General features: G+C 45.0%; 1 protein-coding gene across 2 annotated transcripts; it reads left to right on the forward strand.

Annotated features, from left to right (window-relative positions):
- The first annotated feature begins 1,961 nt into the window (after positions 1–1,961).
- Positions 1,962–21,719, forward strand: MXD4 (MAX dimerization protein 4). 2 transcript variants are annotated; one of them, XM_083502211.1, is made up of 6 exons: positions 1,962–2,604; positions 2,996–3,083; positions 11,756–11,785; positions 15,837–15,951; positions 16,268–16,427; positions 18,076–21,719. In XM_083502211.1, exons 1-6 carry the CDS (start codon positions 2,541–2,543, stop codon positions 18,216–18,218), a joined length of 600 nt encoding a protein of 199 aa, XP_083358337.1. In that variant the 5' UTR covers positions 1,962–2,540; the 3' UTR covers positions 18,219–21,719. The 2 variants fall into 2 exon arrangements, with proteins under 2 accessions (XP_083358337.1, XP_083358338.1); XM_083502212.1 differs by lacking the exons at positions 1,962–2,604; positions 2,996–3,083 and adding an exon at positions 3,108–4,136.
- Positions 21,720–22,225: the final 506 nt, after the last annotated feature.

Genomic DNA, 22,225 nt, shown 5'->3' on the forward strand with positions numbered 1-22,225 from the left:
CCATCTCCTTAAGCTATTTCAGGCCTTTGCCTTAATTTTCAGCTTTTTGTTCTCTAAAAAAATAATAATCTCTCTAGCTCTTTTATTTATGGAAATATAAAAGCATGCAGGCAATATTTATATCCAGCTGGTCTCTACAAATAAACTTTTCCGATGCCTTGAAATGTCCTGTTGAGTGAATGTCAAAAGCACTGGAATAACTTAAGAGCGATGCAATAGACACTTCCAAATTACATTTGATGGTTCAAAATATTCAATACCAATTAGATACCTTATTTATTAAACAAATTGGGATATTTGTGTTTATTTGGTGCATTGCCCTGTACCTTCTGCACTAAATCACCAAAATTGCTGGTTCCTGGCTTGTGTTGCTGCAAATATAGATAATTCCTGGATTCCAAGATCCCAGTACTGTTTGGTGATGCAACCCCAGCAGAGATTCAAAGTCACAAAATACGCAGTAAAATGTGGAAATATAGGTTGTTAAAACGTTTAAAATATGCTTTTCCAAGCCAGTTCCAAAATGTCCCTCTTCCTCCAGCATAGGGAAAAGATTTTCGGCTAGTTGAAAATTGGCTTGCTTACAAACTTTTCAAAAGTCGTGTTCATGTGCTTTGCTGTGCATGAGCCAGAAAGGCTGCAGAGACAGTAAAAAAAATCAGTTTAGTTCCAAAGTGGTGTGAATCCCTAGATTATTGGTATGTTGTTGTTGTTGTTTAGTCATTTAGTCGTGTCCGACTCTTCGTGACCCCATGGACCAGAGCACGCCAGGCACTCCTATCTTCCACTGCCTCCCGCAGTTTGGTCAAACTCATGCTGGTAGCTTTGAGAACACTGTCCAACCATCTCGTCATCTGTCGTCCCCTTCTCCTTGTGCCCTCCATCTTTCCCAACATCAGGGTATTTTCCAGGGAGTCTTCTCTTCTCATGAGGTGGCCAAAGTATTGGAGCCTCAGCTTCAGGATCTGTCCTTTCAGTGAGCACTCAGGGCTGATTTCCTTCGGAATGGAGAGGTTTGATCTTCTTGCAGTCCATGGGACTCTCAAGAGTCTCCTCCAGCACCATAATTCAAAAGCATCCATTCTTCGGCGATCAGTCTTCTTTATGGTCCAGCTCTCACTTCCACACATCACTACTGGGGAAACCATAGCTATACGGACCTTTGTTGGCAAGGTGATGTCTCTGCTTTTTAAGATGCTGTCTAGGTTTGTCATTGCTTTTCTCCCAAGAAGCAGGCGTCTTTTAATTTCGCGGCTGCTGTCACCATCTGCAGTGATCATGGAGCCCAAGAAAGTAAAATCTCTCACTGCCTCCATTTCTCCCCCTTCTATTTGCCAGGAGGTGATGGGACCAGTGGCTGTATAGGAACTCAAAGATTTGCTGTTCTTCAGTCATTTTCTGGAAGCCCATGGGCTTGAAGGCGAGGAGGGTGCTCCATGTTAACTTATATTTACAGTACAGTGATACCTCAGGTTAAGTATTTAATTCATTCCAGAGGTCTGTTCGTAACCTGAAACTGTTCTTAACCTGAAGCACCACTTTAGCTAATGGGGCCTCCAGCTGCCGCTGCACCGCCAGAGCACGATTTCTGTTCTTATCCTGAAGCAAAGTTCTTAACCTGAAGCACTATTTCTGGGTTAGCAGTGTGTAACCTGAAGCGTATGTAACCTAAAGCGTATGTAACCCGAGGTACCACTGTACTAAAATGCGGGGTTTCTTGTATGTCACTATATATTTTTATTGTGTCCCTATATCAGTATGAAATAGTTCATTCTACGCTTTTAACCCCTTCCATGCACCAATTAGACCAGAGCACGCTGGTTATCCCCGAGGCTAATTTTTCCCCCATCAGGGCGGCCACGGCCTCGACGGTTCCGCCCGCTCGCTTCCTTCACTGCGCAAGCGCGCCCAGCTGTGCTCCCGGCGCCGCCCTCTCCCATCCCAACTGAGGCGCCACCTCCCGCGAAGGCGTTCAACTTCAGAGCTCATTTGCATGGGCTCCCCGTGCCCAATCACTGGCCTCCGCCTGTTTTGCATGGAGCCCGGCCGGCCACTCACAGAGCCGGGGGGCCGGGCTACCACGTGCTGTTGCTAAGCTTCGGCTTCTGAAGTTGTTGCTATAGTCGCCGGCCTATCAGGGGGCGAGGCTCTTGATCTGTCAACATTCTCTGCGCCGGAGGGAGGGAGGGCGGGCAGCTGGTTGGGTTGTGTGCGTGTTTTTTCCCCCCTTCCTTCCTTCCCCCTCCCACCCACCTCGCCTCTGATTGGCTCCGCGATGTCTCAGGACCCTGCGGGTGACGCTATCGACTGGGCCAGCCAGCCGTCCGTCAGCTGGGAAAGTAATATGCCCAAAGTGTGGGGGTTTGTAGACTTGGGCTCAGAGAGCAACACTTTGGAGGAGCCTCCCTGCGCGCGCTTGTGAGCTCCCGGGTGCGGGGAAAAAAACAACACCAAAACCATTGCTAATTGCTACTATTGCTGTTATTTTTTCCCTTCCTACCTTGCTGCTTAAATTGCAAAAAAAGCAAAAGGCTGTGAAAATGGAGTGGAATTCCCTGCTGATGCTGCTGGAAGCTGCGGAATACTTGGAAAGGCGAGAGAGAGGTACATACAGCAAGATTCCCTGCAAATGTTGAGGGGTTTCCACCCCACCCCCACCCCAGGGCTGCGATGCACCCCGGATTTATTTTTATTGAAAAGTCACCTTGAGTGGGGGTGGGGGGTGGGGAGATGGGTTTGTTTTGTTGCAAAAAGGACTTTAAAAAAAAAAGAAAAGCAAAAGCCACGAAATGAAGGAAAATCTCCCCATCGTTGGTCTGGTGGCGCTGCAGGTCCGCCTTTGCTCCCTTCTCCGCCAACTCGCTCCCTTTGCAACTGCTTCCTCCCTTTGCAATAAGTTGCTTGCAACGTTTGCACAGGCAGCAGCAGCAATACGCGGCAGTTGTCACGAGCTCAGCTTTTGTGTGTGTCTTTTTGCCTCTTCCCCCCCAACCAGAAGCGGAGCACGGCTACGCCTCGGTGCTGCCCTTCGACAGCGGCTACGCCAGGAGGAAAAGCAAGGCCGGGAAGCCCCAGAGCAGCCGGTGAGTGCGGGGGGCTGCGATCCCCTAACCCCCGCCCAGGAGCCCTCTGCTTAAATGCAGCTCTTCCCTCGGCCTTATTTATGGGTGGGCTGCATGTGTTTCTGCACTACAACTCCCATCATCCCTGACCGCTGCTCCTGCTAGCTGAGGATGATGGGAGCTGTAGTCCTCCCACCACCTGATAGGACCCAGAGGCCGTGTTGATGCACTAGCACAAGGTATTTTGCAGCGACTTCAGCAACAGCACAGAAGCAGGAGGTCGCCATTTCCTTCTGCCGACCCCTCTTTTCTGGGCTGGGTTTATGCTTCGGTCTCTCCTGAAGAAGCTGCCACGCGTACAGCGGGGGTTCCTTTCTCCCAAGCAACCTCCACTGGATGCTACCCACCCCCACCCCGCAGTCCCCTTTTGCTCCTTGGCTCCAGGGATTTCGACTTGGACGAGGGCACGATCGCTAACACCCCAAAATTGCCAACTTCAGTTTTCAAAAGCAGGTGCCTGGGGGGGGGGGGATGAAAAGCACGAAAGTCGAACCTGCCGAACTCGTTTTAAATTGCAAGAATAAGCAGCGCAGCGATCTTTGATTATCTTTCTCAAATACAAAAAGGTGTTTCAGCGCACAGATCGTTCTGAACAATCTTGGGAACTGTGGTGTTAAAAGTATCTTGCGAGTTTCAGTTACAGGCGCATCAAAACTGCACTTTGGGCACCTTTACTTTGCAAATTTTGTCACCTGTTCCTTTGGGCCAAGTGCTGATAAATACGGGTTGAATGAGTTGCCACCCCAACAGGTCAGTTTTGCAAGATTGTTGATCGCATGTAAGCTTGAGCTTTGGAAAACTGCATTAAAAATAAAAAGTAAAATGTTATCAGGCAGTTATAACAAAAACTAATCTGTATAAAGCTGTGTCCTCTGAGGTCTGCATCCTAATGATCATGCCAGCCCCGCTGCTACCACATACCACACTTGTAAGCCTCTCTGTTTGTTTGTTTTTTGCCTTTTTTTGCATGCTTAACCTGGAAGTGATTTCCACTGGATTCAGTGGGACTTGCAGGTGAGATTCTGCATGGTCTCTATAAAAAGTACAACTTAATAGATGCACTAAGAGAGTAGCAAGGTGGCAGAACGCTGGGAGATTGGCATAAAGGGAGTTATTTAATATTTCCTTGCATCTCCTTATCTTTGTCCAGGTTTATAAAGGTAAAGGGACCCCTGACCATTAGGTCCAGTCGTGGCCGACTCTGGGGTTGCGGCACTCATCTCACTTTATTGGCCGAGGGAGCCGGCGTACAGCTTCCGGGTCATGTGGCCAGCATGACTAAGCCGCTTCTGGCAAACCAGAGCAGCGCACGGAAACGCCGTTTACCTTCCCGCCGGAGCAGTACCTCTTTATCTACTTGCACTTTGACGTGCTTTCGAACTGCTAGGTTGGCAGGAGCAGGGACCGAGCAACGGGAGCTCACCCCGTCGCGGGGATTCGAACCGCCAACCTTCTGATCGGCAAGTCCTAGGCTCTGTGGTTTAACCCACAGCGCCACCCGTGTCCCTATCCAGGTTTATAATGACACATGATTAAAAGTGCATCCCAGGGGCTCTGGATGCTTTACCCTGAGCTTTCCTGCTCTGCTTAACTGGATGTGTTCCTGGACAGCGTGGGATGGTGCCTTTATTCTTTGCTTGTTCTATATACAGTAAGTGTATGAAAGGGGAGTTTCATCTGGCCGTTTATACTGGTTGTTGAAGAGAGCACCAGGGAGGCCTTGGAAGCAGGAGCTTGTGAAGCACAAACTACACACACACACACACCCTTCAAACCGACCCCCCCTTGCAGGGACTCCTGTCCTAATGATCAGAAGGAGCTGCCTAGGATTGTTTTGCAGACTCAGCAGATTTGTCTGGCTTGCCCCAAACAAAGTCCAGGACACCCTGTGTTTTAAAGAACGTGCCTGCTTCTTCCTTGACTTCCTGAAATACCTATTCATTGCTCTTGTTTCCCTCCTTTGCTTATCCTTCTCTTTGTTCATGCAAAATATCATCTGGGAGAGAGAGAAAAAACTACCTACCAAGGAATCTGAAATAATCGCAAGCGCTCGCCATATCAGACAAGCTTCTCAGTCGCTTGCTATTCCTGAGTGCAGCCAACAAAACGTTGCAGTATAACTGAAATCAGGAATGAGTCTAGTGATGTTTCGATGCATTTGTATTACTCTAGCCAATTAGATACTTAAGGCACCACAATATATCTGTACTGCAACATTTAATATACAATTAAATGCAGGGCTTCTTCCAACTCATATGAGCCCTGTCGCATTAGATCACAGGCCCCTCTGGTCAGATCCTGTTTCTCACATTAACTACCCAGATGACTCTAAGAAGCCTACAAAAAGAACATGAAAACACTTGTTGTTGTTGTTGTTTAGTCATCTTAGTCGTGTTCAACTCTCCGTGACTCCATCAACCAGAGCATGCCTTGGAAACTCTCACTTTCTTCTCAAAGCTTCTCCTTTTTTATATCCATGGAGTTTTCTTGGCAAAATACTGGAGTGGATTGCCAGTTCCTTTTCCGGGTGGATCACATTTCGTCTAAACTCTCAGCTATGACCTGTCCGTCTTGGGTGGCCCTGCACAGCATAGCTCATAGCTTCTCTGAGTTATTCAGGCCCCTTCGACAAGGCAGTGATCCGTCCCCTACTATTGTCCCTCCCAGAATCAAAATTAAGTACCCAGTTTTCTTAACCTTGTCACAAACCATCTCTGTGTTCAGGGGTGCCAACTATGGGGGACTCTGGATGCCTGAGCCCCCACAAAATTTTTGTTGTGGATGCTCAGGTATCCACACCTTAGGGTTACCTGCGCAACTTCCAAGGTCTCGCACTGGGCACCCATAACCTGGGATTCAAGTTGGCTCCCCTGTCTGGGTTCAAAGACACAGCAGCAGATGGAAGTTTTAGCCATAGGAAAGGAACGTTGTTTTTTGCTTCGTAGTTGGATCAACTCAAAAATCTGATGTCGAATTTTGTTTCTGGAAGTCCACCTTGTAGATGCGGGAAGACTTTAAAGGAAGACCCATGCATTCTGCAAGTACCTGCAGAAAAACCCTGGGAGCAAACTCTCTTCAGCCGCAGCCAGCATGGCAAATGGTCAGGGTTGTCAACAGTTGTAGTCCAACAACATTTCAGTCACCCTGATACAGACAACCTTCCTCCAGTTGTTTCACTTTCAAGAAATAGTATGCACAGCCTCAAGAAATTCAAAGTCTCTTCTGTGCATTGTGGGGTCACCCACGTTTCAGATTAGGGAGGTGTGTGGAATTCTCAGCAGGCAGGGTTTTCAATATATACAGAGTTAAATACCCTGTTTTAAGAGCATCCGTTGCATTTTTGTGCTTCATCGAAGCGGTAACGGTGTAATAATATCAAACGCATATTTTAGATGTTCCGTATAGATCCGTAAAACGTTGCCCCAATGTACCTTCATAAAAAGAAAAAACTGCTACGAGAGGGACTGAACAAAATGGGTGCACTTCTCCCTCCTTCAAATTCATCTTTCCAGCCCTTAATCAATCTGCATTGCTTGCAGGGGTGGGGAAAGAAATTTCCCCTAAAATTTCCTTTCCCCAACAGGTGCTCGACACTGGTGCATGCAAGAAATTGTGGCTTGGGGGCCAATATTATTCATTCAGCAATACTGAAGAAGAATAAGCCCTACCTTTCGTTTCCTAACACGAAACACCTCAAGGCAGCTAACATCACAAGGAAATGCAAGGTTGAGAACCTCGTCCTTCATTTGCAAATGCCACGTTTGCTTCTTTCGTACACCATTTTGTGGAACTAGAAGACTAGGGTAGGAATAACCTCACCGTGTGAAATTTCTCATGGGAAGTCGCTGAGTAGAAGGGTCCCCTCATGGTCTGCAACCTAATAATCCTGAAGAGGCAGAGCAGCCAGGGATTGCCCAGGTAGAGCGATGGAAGCTATATATAACAAACAAATCTGAATTAAACCGCAGTAGGATGAGGGTTCATGCAAATTCATCATGCGAAAGGCTGGGCTGGATGAATCCCAAGCCGGAGGTAAGATTGCCGGAAGAAATATCAACAATCTCAGATATGCAGATGACACAACCTTGATGGCAGAAGGTGAGGAGGAATTAAAGAACCTTTTAATCAGGGTGAAAGAGAAGAGTGCAAAATATAGTCTGAAGCTCAACATCAAAAAAACGAAGATCATGGCCACTGGGCCCATCACCTCCTGGCAAATAGAAGGGGAAGAAATGGAGGCAGTGAGAGATTTTACCTTCTTGGGCTCCATGATCACTGCAGATGGTGACAGCAGCCACGAAATTAAAAGACACCTGCTTCTTGGAAGAAAAGTGATGGCAAACCTAGACAGCATCTTAAAAAGCAGAGACATCACCTTGCCAACAAAGGTCCGTATAGTTAAAGCTATGGTTTTCCCAGTACAGTGGTGCCTCGCAAGACGAAATTAATCCGTTCCGCGAGTCTCTTCGTCTTGCGGTTTTTTTGTCTTGCAAAGCACGGCTATTAGCGGCTTAGCAGCTATTAACGGCTTAGCGGCTTTAAGAAAAAGGAAACAAACTCGCAAGAACTCGCAAGACGTTTCGTCTTGCGAAGCAAGCCCATAGGGAAATTCGTCTTGCGGAACGACTCAAAAAATGGAAAACTCTTTCATCTTGCGCGTTTTTCGTCTTGCGAGGCATTCGATTTGCGAGGTACCACTGTAGTGATGTATGGAAGTGAGAGCTGGACCATAAAGAAGGTTGATCGCCGAAGAATGGATGCTTTTGAATTATGGTGCTGGAGGAGACTCTTGAGAGTCCCATGGACTGCAAGAAGATCAAACCTCTCCATTCTGAAGGAAATCAGCCCTGAGTGCTCACTGGAAGGACTGATCCTGAAGCTGAGGCTCCAATACTTTGGCTACCTCATGAGAAGAGAAGACTCCCTGCAAAAGACCCTGATGTTGGGAAAGATGGAGGCCACAAGGAGAAGGGGACGACAGAGGAGTTGAAGCTGAGGCTCCAAGTCTTTGGCCACCTCATGAGAAGAGAAGACTCCATGGAAAAGACCCTGATGTTGGGAAAGATGAAGGGCACAAGGAGAAGGGGACGACAGAGGACGAGATGGTTTGATAGTGTTCTCGAAGCTACCAGCATGAGTTTGACCAAACTGCGGGAGGCAGTGGAAGACAGGAGTGCCTGGCATGCTCTGGTCCATGGGGTCACAAGAGAGTCGGACACGACTAAACAACAACAACAGGATGAGGGTTGCAGGTTAAGCAGCAAATCATAGGCTGGGTATTCCAGTCCTGACCCATCAAAGAAATGGAAATGTCATTGGAGAGGCAAGGCAAGCTCATTGGCAGTAGGTTGAGCATCCACAGCAGTATTGTTCTCTGTGTTACACAATTTGCTTTTCTGCCTTTCTAACTTGGGCGAACACAGTTCACACATCCGATGAAGCTGACTTCAATTCAAAAAAGCTTCCGCCATAATAAATTTGGCACCACCAGACTGTTGTTTTCGCTGCAGCGACCTAACAAGGCTACCTCTCTGGAAAGCATATTTCTGCCAGCCATGGAGCTTTTAAAGACACAGGAGCGCTGTCGAGAAAAAGGAGGCATTTCTCAGAATAGGAATAGGGGACTTTAGATCCAGCGGCCAATTGTGGCCCTCCAGGCCGCTCTGTCTGGCCCTCTGAACCCACCCTTCTGAAACCCACTCCTCCCCAGCCCTGCATCCTCCTTGAGTGCTCTCCCCTGGCTGGGTTTCATCCTTGGACCTCTTCTCTGCCTGGGTAGTGCACAGAAACGGGTATGCGGTCGTGTGTAGAACCAAGCTTACTCTGCAAAGATAATCTTCTGCATTCATTGCTCTGCCTATTTTGGGCGCTGTGGGTTAAACCACAGAGCCTAGGACTTGCTGATCAGGAAGGTCGACGGTTCGAATCCCCGTGACGGGGTGAGCTCCCGTTGCTCGGTCCCTGCTCCTGCCAACCTAGCAGTTCGAAAGCACGTCCAAGTGCAAGTAGATAAATAGGTACCACTCCGGCGGGAAGGTAAACGGCATTTCCATGTGCTGCTCTGGTTCGTCAGAAGCGGCTTAGTCATGCTGGCCACATGACCCGGAAGCTGTACGCCGGCTCCCTTGGCCAATAAAGCGAGATGAGCGCCGCAACCCCAGAGTCGGCCACGACTGGACCTAATGGTCAGGGGTCCCTTTACCTTTAATGGCATGGAAGGTTGCTGAGAAGGTTTCAACCGTCAGGTTGAAAAGGTTTTCCCTACCTTAGAGTAAGTTAACCACAGGAAAACAAGCAAGGGAGAAAGAGGCAGATACTATTATTATTATTATTATTATTATTATTATTATTATTATTATTATTATTATTTATTACTATTTATGTATTTATTTATTTATTTATTATGGAAAGCACTCAGCTGAACACATTTTGGTGGGACTCATGCTCTGTCTCATAATACATTGATGTTCCAGACTATATAGCTCAGGCATTTCTGCATTTTCCTACAAAATTAACAATGTTGACTCTCCTCCCTTGATAGGTAGCAGCCTTATAAAGTTGCACCAATAGAATAAGGCACTGGCTTGCTAATGGAGAGCTTGAGGCTAAAGCTGTGTTTTATATTGTAAATTGCTCTGTGATCTTCGGGCGAAGGGTGGTATTAACTTTTTATGCCGTGATTTTTAAAATTAAAAAACAAATCCTTATTGTGACTTGAGAGGTCTTTTATTTTATTTTATTTTTATTTAGGTCTTCAATGATCTAAGTGTGCAATAACATGCGGAATCAGTAACAGTCTTCAGACGGTTGAGATTTTCAGATAGTGGCAGCCTTAGTTACTAGCCGATACTAATAATACGCCACTAGATTTTGTGACTGTCACGAGCTGCGGTCGTAAAGAACCTCCTGGCATCTGTTTACTGAGTTGATGTGGAGGGGGAAGAAAGGATTAACGAAAGCATGGTGGACAGGTTAGACTAAGCTCTTGCAATGTCTGTGGAGAAGAGCTAAATGTTTCAACAGGGAGCATGGAAGAACTAAAAATGCAGGGCAGAGAAGGCTGGAGAAATCAGGATGAATAAAGGAGTAGGGACAAAATCCGGGACTTGAGCAAATAAAATGTTTGGCAGACAGGGCCAAAGGGGTGGCCAAAGAAAAGGTGAGATGGGGACTAGCTTACACATGGTTAGGGTTAGCGATTTCGCTGCTCAGCTTTTGTGCCAGTAAAAGTTTCATATAATACTCAGTTGCGCTGCTGCTGCCTGTGTCCTTCGCAAACAGCCTGACCCAAAGAATTTGCCTTTTAAATTTCTTCGCCACCTTTCTCAGAAACCACCCAAGGTCAAATTACAGGAAGATAAAAATACTGAAAACATGCAATCTTTAAAACCACAAACGGTAAAAATAACGAATCTATATGATACTAAAAGGACACTTCCCCGTCAAAAGTTAAAATCAAAGCCAGCAGAATATACGGTTAACCAAAACCAAATAAAAAATTAATGGTCTTTAAAAACAACCCAATCACTTGCCTTCACATGCCTGGTGCTGAAGAGACACCTGGTGGGCTTTGCTGGGAGAACATTCCACAGACTAGTGGAGGGGCCACAACCTAAAAGCCCCTGCCCCCCTGTTGCCGCTCCGTGAGCCTCTCTGAGGTAACAGGCGAAAGTGGGAAGCTTCTCCCAGCCTCTCTCTTAAACTGTCTGGTTTTGGAACTGTGAAATGATGGGGCTTCCCACCATAACAGGGCAAATGTTCTCTTGATAACAGTTGCAATGACATAGGCTGCGTCTTGCGCCTCTTGTCCAAAGTAGGCTCTGCCACATAACAGGCTCACATTGCCAGACATTAGTTCATCTGTTCCCAAAGGAACATGAGAGCATTCTTCTGCTGATCATACGGCTTAAGTGTACTACATTTGGCATTTGTTGTAGAAAATATGGTGCCCCCCAAATGCTGTTGGGAAGCAGCTTCCATCAGCTCTGACATTGGTCATGCCAGCTGGGTCCAAAGGCAGCTGTGGTCCAGCAACATCTGGGGGCACCATTGCTCCTACAATAGCTAACTCTCATAAGCAATGCAGTGGTACCTCGGGTTACATACGCTTCAGGTTACAGACTCCGCTAACCCAGAAATAGTGCTTCAGGTTAAGAACTTTGCTTCGGGATGAGAAGAGAAATCGTGCTCCGGCGGCACGACAGCAGCAGGAGGCCCCATTAGCTAAAGTGGTCCTTCAGGTTAAGAACAGTTTCAGGTTAAGAACGGACCTCCGGAATGAATTAAGTACTTAACCTGAGGTACCACTGTAGTGCTGTTTAAGAGACACGTGGCCTGCAGACTTCAGTCCTACAAAACCATCTTCCTATTTTTTTTACTATTTTTGTATGCGGAGGGGTTATTTAATTTTGTGAAGTGTGAAATATAAAAATCCCAACCAGATTCAAGGTTGAGCCTTGGGGGAGAAAATAAGATGTGCTAATAGTGTTCTGGATATGTCAAAATAGGTATTTTTTTAATGGATTTCTGACAGGAACTGATTGAAAGTGCATTGTTTTATTTGAATTTCGGGTTATTAGCAAGTAAAACTCTATAATATATCATACTTTCTGTTGTTGTTGTTGTTTCTATAGGTCTTCACATAATGAACTAGAAAAGCATAGGTAAGTAGTACGAATCAAACAGAACCAGTACGGACACTATTATTCTGCCGTGGCACAATCCTGCAAGAGAAACATTTTTAAATTGGAAATAACAGGGAATTATATCTGTTTAACTCGTGTTTATTTTATGAAAGTGTTTGCTGTCAAGTTCCAACCACTCATTTTCAGAAACAGGCATCTAAACGTTGAACTATACTATGTGAATAATGCTGTTTATACTTAAGGTTTCAATGACATTAAAATATTTCTGAATCTGTCTACTGTAGCTCTTAAGGGGCACGTTCCTGGCTAATAATTGGCAGCTCTGTTGCTTGCTGGAGCACCAGAAACAAATGGCACCTTTCCACAGACACTAGAAAAGTAAGGCAGTGCCTAGCGACTACAGAGAGCCGAGAGAGAAATTGCACATGGTTTCTCACCTCTGACAGCAGACCCTCCTGAAGGGTGTCTATAGAAGCACCAGAAAGTTTGAGCAGTTAACAGGGTAGGCAGACAGGGCATTTGCAATGCATTCTTCCAGCAAGAGCTGGAGAAATAGGGCTGGAATGAGGAGAAAGGGAGAGAATCAATGCAACAAATTGCCTCCCCGTATTGGTGCTGGGCTCCTAGATGTAGGGGCACACACAGTCGAGAATAGAATTTCGCTCCAGCAACTTGATTTCCCCCTCCAACTTAGTGCTAGTGCCCATGCCCCCCCACACAAACACACGGGTCCCAGATTAAATAAACCAACCTGCTGTTCATTGTTGTTGTTTAGTCGTGTCCGACTCTTCGTGACCCCATGGACCAGAGCACTCCAGGCACTCCTGTCTTCCGCTGCCTCCCGCAGTTTGGTCAGACTCATGCTGGTAGCTTCGAGAACACTGTCCAACCATCCTGTCCTGTGTCGTCCCCTTCTCCTTGTGCCCTCCATCTTTCCCAACATCAGGGTCTTTTCCAGGGAGTCTTCTCTTCTCATGAGGTGGCCCAAATATTGGAGCCTCAGCTTCAGGATCTGTCCTTCCAGTGAGCACTCAGGGCTGATTTCCTTCAGAATGGATAGGTTTGATCTTCTTGCAGTCCATGGGACTCTCAAGAGTCTCCTCCAGCACCATAATTCAAAAACATCAATTCTTCCGCGATTGGCCTTCTTTATGGTCCAGCTCTCACTTCCATACATCACTACTGGGAAAACCTGCTGTTCACTGGAGCTCAAATAAAAGGCACCAGTAGGCTGGTGCTTGTGTGCTGGCTGTCCCTCTCACTCACTCACTCATTCATTCATTCATTCACTCACTCATTCACAACTCTTTCTGTTTCAGCAGGAGGCAGGGCCAAGGCAGCAGCAGACAGTGCACAGAAGGCATGCTCCGAACAAGAGCGGAGCCTCCTGCAGCCTGGATCTCAAAGCCTGCTGCTGTCAGTCTATGCAAGCTCAGTGGAGCAACAGCCAAAGGCATGGCCCACTAATTGGAATGCCGTGACCCTCATCCTGTTCCCTGTGTTCAGTGTGTGGCTAACTTAGACGCTAATCCTTGCATCCTGGTGGGGTTGAAATGCAAGTCTGCAAGATCGTAGGGTCCAGATGCCCTAGAAAAACGCTGTTTTTGAAAAGCAAAACATCTGCCTGGAGATGGGTAGAAAGGACCAGGCCATAACATTGTTCTGTGATTGGTTGATTGACTGATTGATTGATTGATTGATTGGTTGATTGATTGGCAGATGTAGGGAGTTTCTAGGTGGAAATCGAAGGGTATTGATCAGGGCCGTCTTTAGCATATGTGCTGCTGGTGTGCAAAGATGCGCCTCCAAATGTAGTTTAAGGTAAAGGGGACCCCTGACCATTAGGTCCAGTCGTGACCAACTCTGGGGTTGCAGGGCTCATCTCGCTTTATTGGCCAAGGGAGCCGGCGTACAGCTTCCGGGTCATGTGGCCAGCATGACTAAGTCGCTTCTGGCGAACCAGAGCAGCGCATGGAAACGCCGTTTACCTTCCTGCCGGAGCAGTACCTATTTATCTACTTGCACTTTGATGTGCTTTCGAACTGCTAGGTTGGCAGGAGCAGGGACCGAGCAACGGGAGCTCACACCGTCGTGGGGATTCGAACTGCTGACCTTCTGATCAGCAAGTCCTAGGCTCTGTGGTTTAATCCACAGCGCCACCCAGTTTAGCCGCCCCCAAATTAACTTTTATTGAGCTTTTTTTGGAAGGAGGAAAGCCAAAGTTGGGGTTTTTTGGGGAGGGGGAAATTGCTGCTCACCTGTAACAGCAACGCAGCAGAAAAAAATTGATATTTGATGCTACGGAGTAACAGAGCGACAGAGGAGGGGAGTGGGGACTTTTGCTCCATTGCTTTTCACTGCCGCCGATCGAGAGGAACCAGTATACAGTAGGTATACAATTGGCGCCCGCCAGAATTTGGCACCCGGGTGCCCTGCACCCCTTACACCCCCTGGTAAAGACGACCTTGGTATCAGTGTAGGAAGGGCAGGAGAGAGTGGCTTTGAGATTTTGGGTAAATGCTTAGCGATTTCCCTCTGGGCTCTGCCCTAGCAACCCGAATAAGTCTTCACTGATACCAATCAATTTCTGAGCAGTCGGGAGGGTCTTCACAGGTTCTTATTATAACTGTCAATGTATCATTTAGCTTTTAGTCCAGGGGAAACTTCCAACCGTAGAACGAGCCCTTGTTGCATTTTCTCCTCTGCCTCTTAACATTCTGTGTCCTTCTAGTGTGTTGAGTCTTTTACACGGTGCCAGCTGCCCTGGAAATCAAAACAGGATATAAATACAGTGGTGCCTCGCAAGACGAAATTAATTCGTTCCGCAAGTTTTTTCTTCTTGCGAGTTTTTCGTCTTGCGATGCACGGTTTCCCATAGGAATGCATTGAAAATCAATTAATGCGTTCCTAGGGAAACCGACTTCAGACCAGGTCCGGGGACAGTCTGTCCCCCGACCTCTTCTGAAGGCTGGGGGGGGGACAAGGGCTTTTCTTCCCACCCCCAGCATTTTAAAAAACCCTGGGACAGCGGAGGGCTTCTCCGCTGTCCGGGGCGATCTTAAAATGCTGGCAGGCGGCATTTTAAAATCGCCCCGGGACAGCGGAGGACTTCTCCGCTGTCGGGGGCGATTTAAAAGCCCCTGGGAAGGCAGGCAGGGGGGACAAAGACTTTTGCCCCCCGCCAGCCTTCAGAAGAGGTCCTGGACCTCTTCTGAAGGCTGGCGGGGGCGAAAGTCTTTGCTCCCCCCCGCCTGCCTTCAAAAGCTGTCCGGCCAAGGCTTCGCGGACCTCTCCGCTAGCAGCGGCAGCGCTGCCGCTGCTGGCGGAGAGTTGTCGGCATGCCGAAGCCTGCGCGCGCTGACATCAGCGCGCCCAGGCTTCGCGGACCTCTCCGCCAGCAGCGGCAGCGCTGCCGCTGCTGGCGGAGAGTTGCCGGCATGCCGAAGCCTGCGCGCGCTGACATCAGCGCGCCCAGGCTTCGCGGATCTCTCCTGCCTTCAAAAGCCGTCCGGGATAGCGGGAAGCGCTTCCCTGCTATCCCGGACTGCTTTTAAAATGCTGGCGCTGGGGAGCAAAGCCTTTCGGCCCCCGCCAGCCTTCCTGGACCTCTTCTGAAGGCCGGAGGGGGGGGAAAGGCTTTGCTCCCCACCGCTAGCATTTAAAAGAGGTCCCCAGAGATTTCCCTATGGGCTTTCGTCTTGCGAAACAAGCCCATAGGGAAATTCGTTTTGCGAAGCGCCTCCAAAACGGAAAACCCTTTCGTCTAGCGGGTTTTCCGTCTTGCGAGGCATTCGTCTTGCGGGGTACCACTGTATGTTAAAACAAAGAGTGCGACAATTGGGGGCGGGTGGGGACTATGACGAGAAAAAGTGGGTTTGATGCTTTGAACTTTGTTCATCAGATCTTTACAAGGGTTGTCATTTTAGTGCTGGGATGAATGTCCTTTTTGCTTGTTTGAAGGTAGCAATGTGCAGAAATCCTAAAGTTATATGCTATCTATTGCACTCTAGTGAGCAAAAGTGCACTGTAACAACACTAAATGTGTTTTTTGTTTTTTTTTTCATTTCAGACGAGCTAAACTACGACTATATTTAGAAGAGTTAAAACAACTTGTCCCTTTGGGAGCAGATAGCACTAGACACACTACACTCAGTCTGCTGAAAAGAGCCAAGATGCATATTAAGGTAAAAAAAAGCAAGTTACCTTTTATTTTGTTTTACTTAAACAACAATCTAACACACACACACCTTTTTTTTTTTTTTTTTAGTGAGAGGGCGGGATTGCAGATTTCCTAATTTAAAAGGTGCTGCTCTTACTTAATGGTATACCTTTTTCAGTCTTCGACGCTGATGTGGTAGGCTAAAACCCAAATAATTTAGTGAATGGAGAACTTATCTACTTTTCAAACAGTTTTTTTGGTTTTGCTTTTTAATGAGAGCACCGGATAATCAGTGCAGCCAGAATACTGTTTTTACTGTTAAAATTATTTTAACTCCATAGAAATTGGAAGAACAAGACCGGAAAGCTCTAAATATTAAAGAACAGTTACAGCGAGAACATCGATACCTCAAGCGTAGATTGGAACAGCTCTCCATGCAGGGCCTGGAACGAATTCGCACAGACAGCCTGGGATCAACAATATCTACGGATTCTGAGCAAGGTAGGTGGTGGGGCCTAGAAATCACCATGGGACTGTTAACTAAACTAAGACTGTATATTTCTCTGGGGTATATACTGGGCATCCCAAAACAAGCATGTATGTTAGAATGTCCAGCGCCGGACGTAGACACAGTTCAAAGCATAATAGTCAATTCTTTAAAAAACAATAAATCAGGGGAATGCTGTGGATGTACTGTAACTTGATTGCAGTAAGGCTTTTGACAAAAGTCTCCTATTATATTCTTGCAGAGAAGCTGGTAGAATGTGGGCTGGACAAGGTAACTGTTAGGTGGATTTGTAGCTGGTTGATTGACAGAACCCACAGAGTACCCATTAATGGTTTCTCGTGACAAGTGGGGTGCTGCAGGGTTCTGTCCTGGGTCTGTTGTTGTTCGATGACTTTATAAACGACTTGGGTGAAGGAATTGAGGGGATGCTCATCAAATTCACAGATGACACCAAACTCGGAGGGGTAGCTAATGCCGCAGAAGACAGTATTAGGATTCAAGATTACCTTCACGGATTGGATTACTGGGCCAAAACAAATGAATTTCAGCAGGGACAGGTGACAGGTTATGCACTTAGGCAGGAAGAACCAGCGGCCAAATGTAAGATGGAGGTCACCTGCATTGCCAATAGTACATGTGAAAAGGATCTAGGGGTCGGGAAGAAGATACTATAGCCATATTCATATCTATATCTATATATATATATTATTAATTTTAACATATTGATTATCATACATACAACAACACTTCTTATTATACAATCTTTTTGGACTTCCATCAGCACCTCTGATGATCCACCATTCTTATCACTTCTTCTGCATTTCTTAAATTCATATTGCCTTTAATTATCTTAACTAACAATTCTCCTCTTTACCATTTTTGCAATAATTCAAATAATTCGCCTTACAAAACTTCTTGCAAACCTACAAGCGTAATCTGATTGTCACAATTCCTTTTCAAATAGTCCGTAAATTTACACCAGTCTTCTGTGAATCTCTAGTCCCACAGGTTTCGAATTCTTCCTGTTAATTTGTCTTGCGGCTACTGTTGCGTATAAATATAATGTCTTGTCTTCTTCCTGGTACTATTCCCAATAGAAAACCTTCTGGTGTTTTCCTAAATGAATATCTGAACATTTTTTTCATTTCGTTATATATTGTTTCCCAAAATTGTTTGATGTTTAAACAATTCCACCATATATGCATCATAGTACTTTTTCCAGTGTTGCATCGCCAGCAAACATCGGTACAATTTTTATTCATTTTTTCTATTCTTTTGGGTGTTAAATACCGTCTATGTTGTATTTTGAGGTAATTTTCTTTCAATATATAACACATAGGGAATTTCATATCTTCTTTCCACAATTTTTCCCATTGTTCAAACATAATATTTTTCCCAATATCTTGCGCCCATTTAATCATGGATGCTTTAACCAGTTCATCCTTTGTTTCCCACTCTAAGATCAGATTATACCATTTAGATATATTTTTTGATTTTTCTTGTATTAAGTATTTATCGAATTTTGATATTTCTTTTTCAAATCCTAACTTGAACGCTCTAAAGCACTGTATAAACATCAGATGGTTCGGTTCTGCCTGTCACAGTTTTGAAACTTCCGTCTTCTCTCCCGTTTCAATTTAGAAGTAGACATCGAAGGAATGGAATTCCCACCAGCTGAAATGGACAGTAGCAGAAGTCCCAGCGATGCAGAAGACAGTTTGCAAGGGAGCTCGAGCGACAGCGGCTACACACATTCGCACAGACTCAATGCCAGGCTTCTGTAGCGTCGAAGGGCACCGCTCAACTCAGGACGTTCTGACTAAAGCACTTACACGAAATATGCCGGACTGCCATTCTTCCAGAAAACCTCAGCCCACAGTAATCTGAAAGGAGGTTTCGTGCCCAGGGTTCGCCGAACGACGATTGGTATATTCAATAAATTGCAAATCATGTTTTTTTTCCTACAAAATGTGATTAGATACACTTGCGGCTTAAAGTCCTTTATTGTAGCCATTGTACACACTGTTAGTTCTGGGTGTGTGTGTGTGCTTTTTAAAAATATTTTAAAATACAAAGTGGGCATAGCAAATATTGACACACAAAGATGGAGATTTTCTGTTAGCCACTCAAAAATGGGTTTGTCTCTGGCAATAGGAACTTCTGTAGCCGAAACGGCGCGTTAAAGGCTCGTCCGTAGTTCCACTTGCCACAACAGTCTTTCCCAGGAAAACCTCCTTTTTACCGCTGAATCTGATTGGGATTTCTCTGAATTAAGAGCGGGTTTTCCAGGAGAAAGTGGCATGGCAAAGGCAAAACTGCTCAGACCATTTCTTTGCACAGGTCAAATGGAAGCGTGGACTTAACCCTAAATCTCTGCTCGTGGTTTGCTTGGGATCACCCCCTCGTTCTTTGGATTCTGGCTATAGTGGACCAAGGATTGAAAAGTTAGTGGGGAGGATATACTTTTTAAAAAGTACATTATCATTTTACAAAAAAAAAACCCCCAACAACTTTGGTTAGCAAATATTCCTATAGGAGAAGTTCTTTCGATATTTTTGAGACACACACACAAAAAATGTATATTCTCTTGATTTATCATCAAGCGTACTGTTCGTCTTCAAAAGATGAGGGGAAAGCTGATTCGAATCAGGACTTAATGTGCAATGACCCTAGCTTTCTATGTTTTTATAGTGACTAACTCCGGGGAAAAAATAAATCGTGTTTGCTTGCACATGTAAAAAAAACAACACTCTGCTAACTTTTGAGGGTCAGGATTATTGTGCACAAAGATCAGTTGCCTCTCATTTGATGATTTTTAGCAAGGGTTGTTTATTGTACTCCTGTTTTTACTCTCCACGAAATGCTTTGACTGCGTATGTAGCACTCGGCCCTCAGGATTTTCATTTTTTGTATTTGCATTTATTCTGCCCGCCTTCTCAGACCGTGATTCTGATGATTGTGCCACATCCAAACGAGTGAATGTCAATTCAGCGGAGGAGGCCCATGTCTGCAGCTGATACATATCATATATTATGATGCTTATCTAGTTCCCGTTGTACATTGCATTATGTATCTCCATTCAGGTCATTTAGTCTCACGTAGTCAGATGGGACAAGCTGGACTGGGGCCAACAAACTCTTTTTTTTCTAATTGATTTTAATGTTTACCATTCAATATTTCAGTATTCTTCGTGAAGGATTCAGAGCTCGAATGAACCAGAGCTGGATTATCAAATAGTTGTTTAGAAGAAAGCAAAACTGTTTGCTTAAGGTTTTTTTTTTAATGTTATATTGCTTTCTACAGCTGCAGATACACTTAAATGGAAGGCATGGCTTTAAATTACAGTATTCATATTAAACCTTTTTCTTTCTTTTGTATGCTATCATTGAAATTTGAATTCCTTACAAAATGCAAAGAAAATGCTGTAAAATTGCATCGTTTATTTAGCGTTCATCAATATGTTTAGAATATAATTACCCCGAATGTAGCAATACTGCGACTTTGCCTTTCAATACACTTTAAGCTTAGTGAAGTCATTAGAGTTTGACTTGCTGGTAATTAAAAATGGACCAATCTTTGCATCGCTACTTTAAGGTCTTTTTTAAATAAATGAAAAAGATTAAAAGCTATATAGACTTTAGACATGTTATATTGCCTGTAAATACATCTCCTATTAAATACTCTGTATTATATTTTTCCTAACTCTTCCCATTTGCTCATATAGAGAAAGGGAATAGTTACATACCTGCATCGGAGTCTCAGGGACTCTTCACCTTAGTCAAATTGTGCCTTGGTGACCATTGATCTATTCCTTTTCCTTTCCTTGTTTTTAAACCTTAGTGTGATTACTTCAGAAGCACCAGTCAGCATGTTTGAGTGTATCATCTTGCTGAAGGTGAAGCTCTGAGACCTCTTGGTTTTTTTTTTAAAAAAGATACTTTTAGTGCAGGGAAAATAATCATTCCAATGCCTATACCCAATAATTTAACCCCACTTTAAAAACGTGTAATATTCATGCGTCTCTGATCAGTGGCTTCCAAGAAAGCCATATCAACTCTGTTCCAGAAGTCCATGTGTTCAGATGCACATAAGGATATTTTCTGCTCCTGATTTAAACGGAGAGGGGTCACTCTGTGAGAAAACTATTCTTTCCGTTTAAATTAATTGGGAGACTCGCTCTAGGGACAGGGGTCTACTGAGTAGACTGCAGGATCAGGGCCATGCTGTCAGCTGCTACAACCTAAGGCTGCAATTGAATAGTTTTAGCGTTGAACTAAATTTTATACGGCAACGAACTGGTGAGAAGGGTGAAACAAAATATTTTGGGTGCCTTCCTGGCATCCCAGACCTGCCCCCATCACTGCCAGCTCCTGCTTCTGAGCATCAATAAACCTTTCCGCTTTCCTTCCTACTATTTTCAAACTGGGGGTTAACAAGTGGGAATTTTAACATTTTTTAAAATCAGGCAGCCTAGAAATAGACGGAGGCAGGCATGCTGGTGTCCCGCTCTTCATTCTGCCAGCTCAAGCCCCAGCAGGATGTAGGGCAAAGCATTTTCAAAACACACCTTAAGATTGCAGCCTTTGCTGCTTCCTTTAATACTCAGTGTATTATTTTCCCCGTGGTGCTCACAGTGCAGAAAACAAAAGGTCGGCTATACTTTTGGCAGCTTACAGACCTTGTTAGCCCGGAACTTACTAACCAAACCATGCTACTTCAAAAGCAGCCATCTATTTTGTAGTCATCCCTCCTTTAACCAGGGGGAAGACTCCTAAAGCTATAAACCGGCAGCTAAATTGGAAATAAACCTCTGTTAATGCTCTTGCATTGTACACTTTGCATACGATTAAAACCTTTCGTGAGAAAAGATACACAGCAATATAAGCATTGTGTGTAGTGGAAAGCAGCATTAATTACTAGCTCCTTTTGATTGCATTTAATGTTGAAAATCATGATATCTATTTTTTAGAAGTTTACTTTAACTGTTACTGGGGAAAACAGTTGCGTTGTTGTGTTTCTTTTACTATATAATGAATGGATTCATGGCTTGTAAAATGTTGGCTTTCATGAAAAAGCAGCTCTTGCACAGAACATTTCAAACATAAAAATCTGAGCGAATGGAAAAGAGATCTCATGTAAAACATTGTTGACTTTATGCTACTCTTTAAAAATAATAATGAATGTGTACAATTTAATGAACTCTTCCATGCTGGGTATAAGTGGCTTTGTATATCTTTTATATTTTCAATAAAGATTACTCCAGTATTCTAAGTTGCATATAAAAAGGTTTTCCTGGTTTCTCCTTGTTCAATCATTGCTGCGATAACTTCTAGAAAGCCAAGGCATATTGGTAACGTGAGAAACTCCCTAAACGTTTTCAGGTAGCAAAGCTTAACTTAGGACACAGCGTTCCAAAGTCTTGCGCACATAAGTGGAATTTCCTAAGGAACACTTCCCCAAGATGTTTTGATATGCAACTACCATCAGTCCCAACCACCATGGCCTGTTGTTGCTAAGGGCAGGCGAATCTTGTCCATTTTGGTTTCTCACTATGTCTCAATACCACGTCACTATAAAGTTCCGTTCTTGACATTTCCACATCAGTGTGCGAATTTTTCAAAGGTACAGGTAGGTAGCCGTGTTGGTCTGCCATAGTTGAAACAAAATAAATTCTTTCCAGTAGCACCTTAAGGTAAAGGTAAAGGGACCCCTGGCCATTAGGTCTAGTGGTGACCGACTCTGGGCTTGCGGCGATCATCTCGCTTTATTGGCCGAGGGAGCCGGCGTACAG

This window comes from Podarcis liolepis (genome assembly GCF_965112155.1).
Source record: "Podarcis liolepis genome assembly, chromosome: 5".
NCBI classification, from domain to species: Eukaryota; Metazoa; Chordata; class Lepidosauria; order Squamata; family Lacertidae; genus Podarcis; species Podarcis liolepis.